At 48.6% G+C, this 11662-nt stretch overlaps 1 protein-coding gene across 4 annotated transcripts; it reads right to left on the reverse strand.

Annotated features, from left to right (window-relative positions):
• Window positions 1–264: 264 nt before the first annotated feature.
• Window positions 265–9525, reverse strand: Ccnl2 (cyclin L2). 4 transcript variants are annotated; one of them, XM_003461548.4, is made up of 11 exons: window positions 9115–9525; window positions 8766–8840; window positions 8473–8582; window positions 7208–7328; window positions 5309–5373; window positions 2908–3007; window positions 2648–2752; window positions 2425–2563; window positions 1804–1912; window positions 1640–1726; window positions 265–1455 (listed from the first exon to the last, which is right to left on the reverse strand). In XM_003461548.4, the coding sequence occupies exons 1-11, from the start codon at window positions 9508–9510 to the stop codon at window positions 1101–1103; spliced, it is 1662 nt and encodes a 553-aa protein (XP_003461596.1). In that variant the 5' UTR covers window positions 9511–9525; the 3' UTR covers window positions 265–1100. The 4 variants fall into 4 exon arrangements, 3 of the variants coding, with proteins under 3 accessions (XP_003461596.1, XP_013008622.1, XP_013008630.1); XM_013153168.2 differs by having other exon boundaries at window positions 265–1476; XR_010042834.1 differs by lacking the exons at window positions 265–1455; window positions 1640–1726; window positions 1804–1912; window positions 2425–2563; window positions 2648–2752 and adding an exon at window positions 4625–4750 and having other exon boundaries at window positions 2916–3007.
• Window positions 9526–11662: the final 2137 nt, after the last annotated feature.

An 11662-nucleotide genomic window follows, 5' to 3' on the forward strand; every position in this document is an offset into this window, starting at 1 on the left:
CAGCTCCAGGGAAAGGGTGCCCCAGCAGGTATTCAGCTCCTGGACACCCTGGGGGACCCACACAGATATGGCCCAGCCACTTTCCCACCCACAACCCCATGGGGCAACCTGTCCTCTCCTCTCTAAACACAGAGGTTTCCCATTTCTGGCAGATGCGTGGGAGTTCAGTATAAACCCAGCACTGAGGTGTGACGAGACCTGGGGCAGGGACAGCACCTGCCATGGCCCACCTGCCCCTTTGCAAAGAACAAGTACCACAAACTCTGGTGTCCCAAGTGTCCTGAGAAGGCAGAACTGTGTTTATTCAACCACATAAAATGCATATAGGAAACCTCTTTAGGAGCTGGTGGCCCGCACTCAGCGTTGCACAGATAAAAATATACCACTTCAACACAGACCTAAATACCTTCACATTTTAAAAATCTGAATTCTCTATACAAGTTTTAAGCTGGCAGAATTCAAGTTCTCAGTTTTCATATATATAGTTTTCACTTGTATTAAACATGTTTATCTACATGTGGATAGAGAATAAGGGACTATTAAGGCTGATTTCTCATTGTGAAACACTGCAAAATATTTACATAAGTACAACCTAATATAGGCAAAGGTTCTAAAAATCGTATTTTTTTTTTTCTTTTTGAGACAGGGTCTCGCTATGCAGTTCAGGCTGGCCTACTCACTTTGTGGCCCAGGCTGGCCTCAAACTCACAGCAATCCTCCTGTCTCAGCCTCCCTAGTGCTGGGATCACAGGCATGTGCTACCATGCCCAGCTAAAAATCATCTTTCTTGACTGAACGTAATTAAGCATGGAAGAGGAAAGAGCTTGTCCATAGCACCAAGCTACACCAACAGGAATGCAGGTCTGCACTTTCCATCGAGTTGTTCGAGGGGCTGAAGCTGCACCACACCCCATGTTGGCCCAAAAGGCACCTCAATTCCTTTTCCAAATTCACCTCAAGTTCCAGAGTCAAAAAAATCATTTCTGAAGACTCAAGCAGGGCCAGGACTGCTGGGGCTAAGGTACCCCATGGGGAGGGTCCACAGGCAGCCCCAGGTACCCTCAGGAAGGGCTTGAGGCCAGCAGTCTCTGAAGCCCCCTTCACCGCCGATGTCTGCTATGTGCGGGGTGGTCCCGCTCATAGCGATGACCACCGCGCTCATAGGACCTTGAGCGCTCCCGCCGCTGATCTCTATAGTAATGACTTTTCTTCTTGTATTTTCCAGAATGATCCACCCGCTCTCGTGACCGGCTTCGAGAGCGGGATGAGCTGCGGCTCCGAGACGTGTGTGGCTTCTGAGTGGGATACTTGCAATCCTTGGGCTTCCGGGAGCCCCTCACCTCAGAGCCTTTGTAGGGGGCACCTCGGTGTGCCTGTCTGGGTGGCGAGTCACTTCGGCTGCGTGAGCGGCTTTGCGATTTGGACCCCCCGGATGTAGAGCCGCTGTCACTTTTCCTGTGAGGAAGGATGGCACACCTGGAACCACAGGTGCAATTACCCATCTCAGCCAGGGCCTGGCACCCTCAGGACTGATAAGGGGTATGAGAAACAAGAATCCACCTCGGAGTAAGAGCCACTGTCCCTTAGGGAAACGTCCACCCTGCCAGTCCAAGTCCCCAGGTGAGCCCTAGGCACTCACCTCCTCTTGGGAGATGTGGACCTTGATGGGGACCTCGAGCAGCTCTGCTCCCGGCACTGGCTCTCACTCTCATGTGCCCTTGGCAAACTGCAAAAAGAAAGAGCAGTCACAGACCTGGAGCCTGCAGCCACCCGGCAGCTGCCTGGGAGCTGCAGGCATCCTACCCATTCACGGGGCTGTCAGCTTTGGCTTTCTTCACACCCTCTGCTCTCCTCTTGGCACTCTTCATAGGAAGTGGGGAAGGCTTGTTTCCTTTGCCTCCTTTGGGAGACTCTGCAAACATGAAGTTCAAAACCAAAATCAGAAAATCAGAGGACATAAGGCCTCTTCTGTGGGGTGAGGGGTCATAGGCTGATCTTAACTTCCAGCCCTGACTCAGAGCCTAATGGGCACCACAGGACCCAGGGAGACTCCTCCTCTAGGGTGTTTTCCCGAGACTGCGCAGTCTTAGTGTGGCCCAGCATCTCCCATCTCCCTTATCAACAAAAGTATTTGAGAAAACCCATCTTTACTTTTTTTTTTCTTTTTGTCCTTTTGAAACAGGATTACACTATGCAGTTCAGGCTGGCCCTAAGCTTTGTAACCCAGGCTGGTTTTGAACTTGCAATGATCCTCCAGCCTCAGCCTCCCAAGTTCTAGGATTACAGGAGTGCACCACTACGCCTGGCCTTTCTCCTTGTTAATGAAAATATAAAAACACAATCTTTAGAGGCCCTATCTCATTCCAAAGACCACCAGTGGCCTGTCAGGTGGGTCCCTAGGCTCTGGGATAAGACCACACTCACCCAGCCTGGGGGCAGGGGAGAACCCAGCACTGCTGTCCAGCACTGGTGCCCCAGGCAGCAGGCCCCGGGCTTGTGCCTTGGCCTCCTCCAGAGCATGTTTTCTCTTCTCCACCTCACTCTCCAGGTACGTCAGATCCACCTAAAGGGCCAGAACCCAGCTATTCAGAACCAGGAGCTTCTGGCTGAACACAAATGTATATGCTATGTGAAAATGCAGAAGAACCTTTTTCCGTGTATAAAGCTGCAGGATTTTTAAACAAATTTCTTGAATTTCTTCTTCAGTTGCTCCAAACAAAAGAAACCAATGGGGACGATTAGGCAAAGGGATCTGTGAACACAACAGCACCATGTTACATACTCTTTAAAAACAAGGCTCCAAGGCTCAGGACTCTGAGAAGCAGCCTGCTTCTCAGTGAGACAACGCAGGCTGTAGGCTAGAGCGCTGCGCTGGGCTGGGCTGGGCTGGGGCAGTGGCACACTGACCTCCAGCGTCCGGGCGGCGAGGTAGATGCAGGCACAGGCAATGCTCTCAGGCTGGAACCGCACGAAGACATCTGTGCGGAGGCTGTCATTCATGTAGTTCCTGAAACCAAGCACAGAGAGAACTGCAGTGTCCAGGCAGCCCAGCACCACTGTGTTCCCTCGGGCCACTGCTACTCTAAAGTGTTCTACCGCTAGGGCTGAGCACTAGCAGTCCTAGGAAGCCCAGGAAGTAAGGAGATTCTAGCTGCTTTTTCTAAACATAAGAAAGAGAAATCACTGGGGGAACAAAGTTGGCTGAATGTCAGACAATACGTGTTGCTATGAACGAGAACCGACTTTAACTTTACTTTTCCCTCAACTTTGGCTTGCCATCATGCAAAGCACAATGCCTCAAAAAGAAAAATGCTAGTGGTCAAAATGTACTTGGTTAAAGAAATCTAAATGCTCAAAATCCATAGTGCAGAGAAACATGCAAACTCAAATAAACGGGCTGAGTGTGAAGCTTGCGGCCGAGATAAGCGGTCCTCCCATGATCCTCTTCAGTGGAGTGCACTTGTGGCCTGGTTCTTCTCTGGATGACTGAGCCACAGCTTCCATGAGGGAGTCCACTTGGAAAGGGACGTGCCCTTCAGTGCAGTTCAGGTGCAAAGGACTGTCATGTGGAAGGCCAATGCCCAAGGAGTCCTCTTCTCAGGCTTATCAAAGAACGTTCCAAACTGTCCCATTTCAACAAGGAGTCTTAAAATGAACATCCATAAAATCAAAAGCAACAAGATACTAAAGTTTCATCACATAAGTACATTTATAAACTTTATCGTATTTGAGAAGATAGTACAAAACTGCAATTTTAAAAAAATTAAAACATTTTCTTTCAGATATATTTCTCTAAGTATATAGGCTAAATCTAAATCTAAATACCAGCTTTGTCAATATTGCAAAAACAAGCAATTCTGTTAGAAAACAGCTGAAGAAGTTATATGTTCACTTACTGCCCAATCACCCAAACAATGGGATGGTATCCCTTGAATCAGGGTGCAGTTCCCCCAACCCTGGAGAAGGTCACACTCAAGACACACTCAGACATTCTACACGATAAACTCTACAGGTGCCCGAGAGGCAGCTGGCTCTGGGAGCCAGCATGGTGGCAGTGCAGCGACTTGTCCCAGGAATGACTTTGCAGATGAACAGCTCAAATTGATAAAACACAGCCATCAGTAACTTTGTGTTTGTAATAAAAATATTCAGTATTAAAAAGTAATAGTATTAATTCATTAAATTCTAAAAACAAATGAAACCTTCAGAACATATATTTAAACTTATTACTCTACTTGAAATAAATTACAATATGTTGAAAAGTATCCAAAGAATAATTTAAAGATGCACACCTTTCCCGGAATGAGTCCCACTTAGCTGCTGAAAAGAGCAACTACAGGACCTCAAGAAATAATGTGATAACGAAATAACCTTGTACCAATGGCTTCAGTATCCATCAGCCAATTTTTCACTTCAGTTCTTATGGCTTTCCATAGAGTTTTCTACAGAAAGGTACTGCATCTTTATGGTACAGGTACAGCAATTTTAAGGGACAATATTCAAGTCAAAACAGTAATCAGCTCTAATTGATACAATTACCAAAGCACGACAGGATTAACAAGAAGCACAATCGTCAGAGAACCACAAGCAGCAGTCGGCCATGACTATGCTATCGTACGCATACCACCAGTCTAGAGCCAGCCTTCGGTGGAGAGCCTGCACTGGATTGGCTGAAGACGGCCGCTGTCCCTGCACCAAAGCGCTTGGACAGCAGAGGAGAAGTCTTAGTCACTTACCCTCAGAGGCTACCCTTTGATTGAAAGAGTACAGAAAAGAAAAGTCAAAACAGGTTCTCGATGAAAGAATCATAGCACCAGACAATTCAGTCAGCAATACGACCACTAAAGACTTATCTCTGTGGGGAAAAGGGAACAGGACACCCCAGACATAAAACTGTCACTCCTGGCTGCTTTCTAGCATGGGCCTGTCAGAATCAGCCCAGAATTACAGAAAACTTTGTGCGCACTTTTCCCCACAGGATCAAATTCCCTGGATATATGACACCTCCCCACAACCTGAGGCCTGCGACTTCCCTGTGCCCAACTGACAGCCCCAAAGGGAAGCCCATTCACTGCTCTTCTCAACGTGGACACAGGAAACCCAGGGACAGGGATGGGCCACCTACCGTCACACCAGTGCCTGTCACTTTGGGAGGCTGCTAGACATTTACACAGCAGATCACTGGGCATTGGGACAACTCCAGCCCACAACCAAGTCATGGGACCAACTACCCACTGCCCAAGTGCCTCAAGTAACAAATTTCTGCACTGCCCTTGCTGGACTTATAAAACAAGGAAGGTCAACTTACCATGCAGTCTGGACCAGGTGTTGGTTACGCTCACACTCTAACACCTGAAGGTACATAACGATTATCTGGAAGATATGGGTCAGGCAGTTATTACCAAGAACCTGGAGAGCAGGAACTCAGATCTTGTGGGTGTCCACGCAGCAGAGAACCTCATTCTAGAGCCCAGGAGTGGCTCCTGGTCACGTCCGGCAGGTGGTTCAGCTGGAGGGCAAGCCTTTGTGGATGCATCTGCCACCTGCTCTCAGAGGCAGGCAATGTGCATGTGAGAGGACCAAGCTGTGGCCTGTGGTACAGAAGGCCTTGTTTCTCCCACGGCCGCTTTCATTCTCGTTGTGTCTCTTCCACCAGTGCGACTGGCCTGCCCTAAGTACCAATGCACCCAGCAGCCAGCTTACTTTTAGCCAATGCTAAAAGCACTTAAATCTTCGCAGATAATTTACCAAGAATTTGAATTAATGTCAGAAACTAAAACAAACAAACAAAAAAAGAAACTAAAACAAGCATGAGAAAGAAACCTCCAATAAAAAAAAAGGTTAGGACCAAAGATGTCTTTTAAAAATAAATTTTCTAGCTGAGCATGGCGACATACACTTGTAATACCAACACTCTCAAGAGGCTGAGTCAGGAACACTTCAAGTTCAAGCCCAGCCTGGACAACTTAGCAAGATCCTGTTTCAAAAACAAAGATCTGAGCCAAGCATGGTCTTACGCCTGTAATCCCAGTACTTGGAAGGCTGAGGCAGTAGGATTGTTGCAAGTTCGAGACCAACCTAGGCTAAAAAGTGAGCTCAAGGCCAGTCTGAACTACATAGAGAGACCCTGTCTCAAAAAGACCAAAATAAATAAATAAATAAATAAATAAATAAATAAAAGACAAAATAAAGGTCTGCAGATGTAGCTCAATGAGAAGTCCTAGGTTCAGTTCCCCAGTATTCCCAGCCCCCAAAAGGAAAGTAAGGTTATTACTAAGGAAATCTGGAAAATTAGCTGTTGAGAAAGAAAATGTATACTAAAAGATTCAATTTCTACATGTTCACTGCTATTTTTGAAAGCACAAACTTAAAAGATTCCATTTCCAAAATTGTTTTCTTCAACCCAGAAACACATGCATCCTAGGCAAGTGCTCAACCCAAGCTACAACCCCAGCCTTGACTTACTCATTTATTTATGTATGTATGTATGTATATATGTATGTATTTACTTTTGGGTATCAGGAATCAAATTCATGACCTCACACTTGCCAGGCAGGCACTTGAGCGCTAAGTCCCCGGCCTCTTTCATTTTTTACCTTAACTTAAAATCACACTAAATTGGCCAAGATGACCTTGAACTTGTGATCCTCTTGGCTCAGAGCTGGGGTTACAACACTGTATCACCACAACCAGTCATTTCCAAAACTCTTTCTAGGGGCTGGGGATTTAGCTCAGTGGCATAAGCGCCTGCCTTGCAAGCAGGCAGTCGTGAGTTTGATTCCCGGTACCAATAAAAAGGAAAAAGACCAAAACAAAACAAAATCTCTTTCTAAAAAAATGCTCCTGCACACCCCATAGTGATGCACTGTTGGCGAGTTAGGGTACTGAGACAGAACTGGAAATCTGAGGTCAGCCTGGGTAACTGGCAAGACCATGATATTAAAACAGAAATTAAAAGGCTGGGAGAGTAGCTCAGTGACTCAGAAGTTCTAAATTCAATCACCAGTATTGGGAGAAAAAAATTGACAGGTAATATAGTAGGCTAATGGGTGAAGGCTTTTTCTGAGATCACAGACATACACAGGACAGCCCAGTCTGAAATGTGCTCAGATTTCCTTGGGACCTCCAGACAGAAGAATGTGGAGAGCTGCTGCGGACAAGGGGTGGGGGGTGCGGGTGGGGTCCCAAGCAGCTGCCTCAAACCCACCTTGTGAGGGTGCTTCACATGGACACAGAAGCCTAGCTCCTTTAGAACGCGTCTTTCTGCCTTGATGATTTGGTTCTTTAAGTTAACATAATCTTGGTCCAATAGCAGAGGCACAGGTTTCCTGTAGGACAAAGCACATAGCCTGCTTGAGAGTTGAACACCACAAGGTCTTTCAAGTTTTGCTTTTATTCCTTGTGGTGAAAACCTAATCTCAACATAGGTACAAGACTCACTACTTTTAACCTGCAAATCACGAGTCCTCAGACTCCAAATGACAACCTCTTTTTTTTGTTTTGCTTTGTTTTGTTTTTAAATGACAACCTCTTTAACACTCTCAGTAACTCGGCCCATGTTCATCTAGACAATTAGCATTCTGCATCCAACAAGCTGCTAGGTGGATAGAGCCTCAGGTTCTCGCTGCTCCAGTGGTAAGTGCACTTTAACTTAAGAAAGGAAGTCTGCTTCAGTAGAAAACTAGAGAACCATGACAGCACAATGCTGCTCCTTGAATCTGTTTGGAATTGGCGCCAAGAGTCACCCCTAATAGCAAAACTCAAAGATACTCAAGTCCTTTATATAAAACAGTGTAAGTAACCCTTTGGACTTCTCTAGAAGACTTGCAACACAGAGAGACAAATAAGTCGTCACTGTACTGTACCACCCTGGGAATAATGACAAGGAGCAAAATCTGTTTATGTTCAGTACAGATGCAGTATCCAACATTTTCAATCTGAGGTTGGCTAAACTGAAGCTGGCACTACGAAGAGACAACAGCATTTAAAAGAGAAGAGGTTCTCTCCTTGCATTTCTACAGCACAGGGGATAGAATCCAGAACCTCATGCATTATAGGCAAGCACTATACTACTGAGTTGCGGTCCTGTTCCCTGAACTGCGCATTTTAGAGGCAGCATTGGAGAAGCTTCTGGCTGTCACTCCAAAGGAAGTACAAGCCAAGGATGCTGAAAGACATGTAGCCCACAGGGCAATTTCAAAAAAGAAATTCCCACACTAGATGTTGACAGTGCTGGGAATCCCTACACTGGAGCTCTGAACCCTAGAAGAAACCAAACTGCAGTAGACAAGCAGAGCCATGCCAGGACTGGCGCAGCCCAGTGACCAGTTGAGTGAGGCCCCTGCACCATCTAGGGGCACCCTGGGCACACAGGAATATACTACTAAGGATCCACAAGGTTAAAACCTCCTCCTCTCAGCTTAGTCACATAAAACCACCGCAGGTGCCACGAGAGCTCTAATAGAGACTTACTTTTTCTCTCTCAGATGTCGAAGGCGATGAAATACATTGATGACATCCCGGATTCTTCTTGGAGCTTCTTCTATTTTGGAAGCCAAGTGCACACAAGCCATGGATACATGCTAAAATGTAAGCATTGTGCCAGATGTGTTCCCACCCTGAGGACTTCCTGAAGTTTAAGGGAATCTGGGAGCAAAGAGGAGGTGGAGAAGCAAATGCTTCTATGCAAAGTAGCATGGGAGTAGAGGGAGAGCAGGCCAGGATCCTCCCAGCACACATCCCACTGACAGAAGGGGGGTGCCTACCTCCATGGAATGCTTCACGAAAGACTTCGTATAAAAGAACCGCTGGAACAGCACCTGTCCCGTAGCCATGGCCACCTAGAGACCGAGAAGTTTCCATCACTTCTGAGCAAACAGTTAAGACCAAGTAACTTAAAGCTCTTCCAGGGCAAAATAAATAAATAAATAAAAGAGAAAACCAATGTTTCCCACGTTCCCCAAGATCTCTGCGTCTCGGGGCCTTCAGGGCTCCGCTTGTGACCGGAGGGAGAGGGGAAGGGACGGGACGGGGTCAGCGTCGGAACCAGCTCCGGGGGCGGAAAAAGTGGGCACCACTGCCGGCCGTTCCCCCGAAGCTCGTGGCCGTCCTCACCTGCGGCAGGCGCAGCAGGATGCCGGCCGCCTGAATGAGTTCGCAGCCCACCACGCGAAGGCCGGTCTCGGTGTCGGTGTCCAGGCCGCTCGACATGGACGGTGTGAAGCGCAGTTTGTCGTCGGGCAGCAGGCAGTTCTCAAGGGTGATGAGCACCCCTGAATACAGTTTGTCCCCGATCAGCACCCCCTGCGACCCAGGCGTGGCGGCCCCCGAGCTGGGGGCGCCGGCCGCCGCCGTGGGCACTGCCGACCCCGGGGCTCCGGGAGCCGCCGCCGCCGCCGCCGCCATTTTGTGCCGCCGACGCCTTTCGGGCCCTTTCTCCACAGGGCGGCTCCTCGCGACGTTCATGCCCCCCCCACACGTCCCATTGGCTGGATCCGACCGGTGCCTCATTGCTACTGGTTGAGTGACGTGCCCGCCAGAGCTGCGTCAAGCGCAGTCGCCGGAACCCGGGGCGGGAGGAGCCAGCCTGTTACTCAGAGGTCTCCGCGGCCGGGCCTAGCCCGGAAGTGTGTCCGCTTCCAGGGACTTTGAACACGCTGAAGCCGGCGTCTTGGGGTCATCTCCTCGGAATTCTGGGGTTTCCCAAAAGGTCGGTCTCGGGACTAAGGCTGTGCCTGGCCCGCGTAGATTCGAATCAGCGCGAGATGGTCAGTCCTCAACCCTACCAGCTGCAGGCTCACGATGCAGCTGTGAGCCCAGACTCCAGGTTCTCGGTTCCAAACTCTGCTCTCAGGGAAGGGGGCGAATGATGGGGATCAGGAAACATCAGACTCGATGGCGTTATGGAGCATTTGGCGGCAGGTGGAGTCCCGGGGACAGAGCGGGAGAGACAGGTGCAAAACTTGCACCTTGGGGAAAGGGCGTGAACACACTACACAGACCGCATTCCCCAGTCTGGGCGACCCAGCGTCTGCAGTACAGCCTTCGCCGCTGCGCGGGAACGGCAGCTGTATTCTCAGCTGTCGCAGTGGGACTCCATGGGAGGGTGACAAGGAAGCAGTGCGAGATGCTGCTTGGGTAATGCTAGAAGATGGAGGGTAGGTGTGCCCCGGTGGGACAGGTTAGACCCTGAGCTACTTGTAACTGCCCAACTCGCTTCACAGTCCACTGTGGGAGGCTGAGCTGAAGGATCATAAATTTGAGCCCAAAACCGAGTATGGTTTCGCATACCTGTAATTCCAACACTTGGGAGGCTAAGGCAGCATTGCCACAACTTCGATGCCAGTCAGGGATGCATAGCAAAATTCGTCCCCAAAACAGACAAATAATAGTTTGAACCCAGCTTGGACAATTTAGCGAGACTGTTTAAAAATTAAAAGTCAGACTTCGGGCGTGGTGGTTGCATGCCTGTTTTCAGTACTCAGGAAGCAAAGGCAGGAGATCTCCATGTGCTCAAGGCCAGCCTGGACTACAACAGGGAGACCCTATCTCAAAACAAACAAAATTAAAACTAACAAAACAAAAACCCGAGACAATCATGGAAGCTGACTTCTAGCTAGACTTTATATTCTTAAGTTGTCAGTGCTAGGATGCTTCCCTCCTCTGCGTTGGTCAAGCTTACCATTAAAGGAATTTCTTTTGGAAATCCACATGCAGCTTTTTTTGACTTGTGACTGGATGCAGTTGTGGGAGAGCTCAGTGTTTCTAGTCAGTCAGGCCAGCCTTAATGCATGACACCTAAGCATGCACCAGTGACAGGAAATGAGCTGGAGCAGGACTCCTGTGCAACCCACAGGCTTGTTGCCTTTGACCTGAAGTGCAGAGAAGACACTCAGCCATAAGACTAAAGGCTGTAATTCTGGTCTAGTGTCTACTCAGTAGCTATTTCCTTAACACTTGGAAACCTGGCCAGGACCTGCACTCACAACAGGAGAGATGGCCAAGACAACCCCTAGCCTCCCAAATTTATGACACAATGGGCATTCTTTGAACTTTTTTTTTTTTTTTTCTCTTTTTTCCGGTACCGGGGATCGAACTCATGAACTCATGACCGCCTGCTTGCAAGGCAGGTGCTTATGCCACTGAGCTAAATCCCCAGCCCCACAATGGGCATTCTTAAGTTGGCAAGAGAGCCAGGAAGAAGGGCCATGAAGAAGTCTGCAGTAGTGAGTCTGAGATATTGGCGGCAGTGAGGGTAGAGGACAGTTAAGCTCTCTAGGAAGTATGAGTGGTTGGTTCTACATGGGAGTAGAGGTGTGTGTGGAGTCCATGGAGGAGCAGAGTGACTCCCAGCATTGGTTAGCACAGGTCAAGGAAGGTGTGGCCACAGAAAATGTGACTGCTACTGGACAGAAGTGCTGCTTGTGCCCTCCTGGAGCAGAGGTGGTGATCAGCAGGATGATCAGGTCTGTGTTGCCTGAATAAATGGGGTCACCAGCAAGCAGATAACAGCTATTAGGCCCTGAAGGGCTCTGCTGGAGCAGAGAGCATAGGGTTAAGTGGTAAAATCCCTAGGATACTCAATTTTGGTTCCCAGGGATGGTACAAGTTATTGGGGGCATGGTGGAACCCACTGCACACTAAACACTGGGGGAACCAGTGG

This window comes from Cavia porcellus, unplaced genomic scaffold (assembly GCF_034190915.1).
Source record: "Cavia porcellus strain 051 isolate PalLab524CR breed Dunkin Hartley unplaced genomic scaffold, mCavPor4.1 scaffold_25, whole genome shotgun sequence".
Lineage (NCBI taxonomy): Eukaryota > Metazoa > Chordata > Mammalia > Rodentia > Caviidae > Cavia > Cavia porcellus.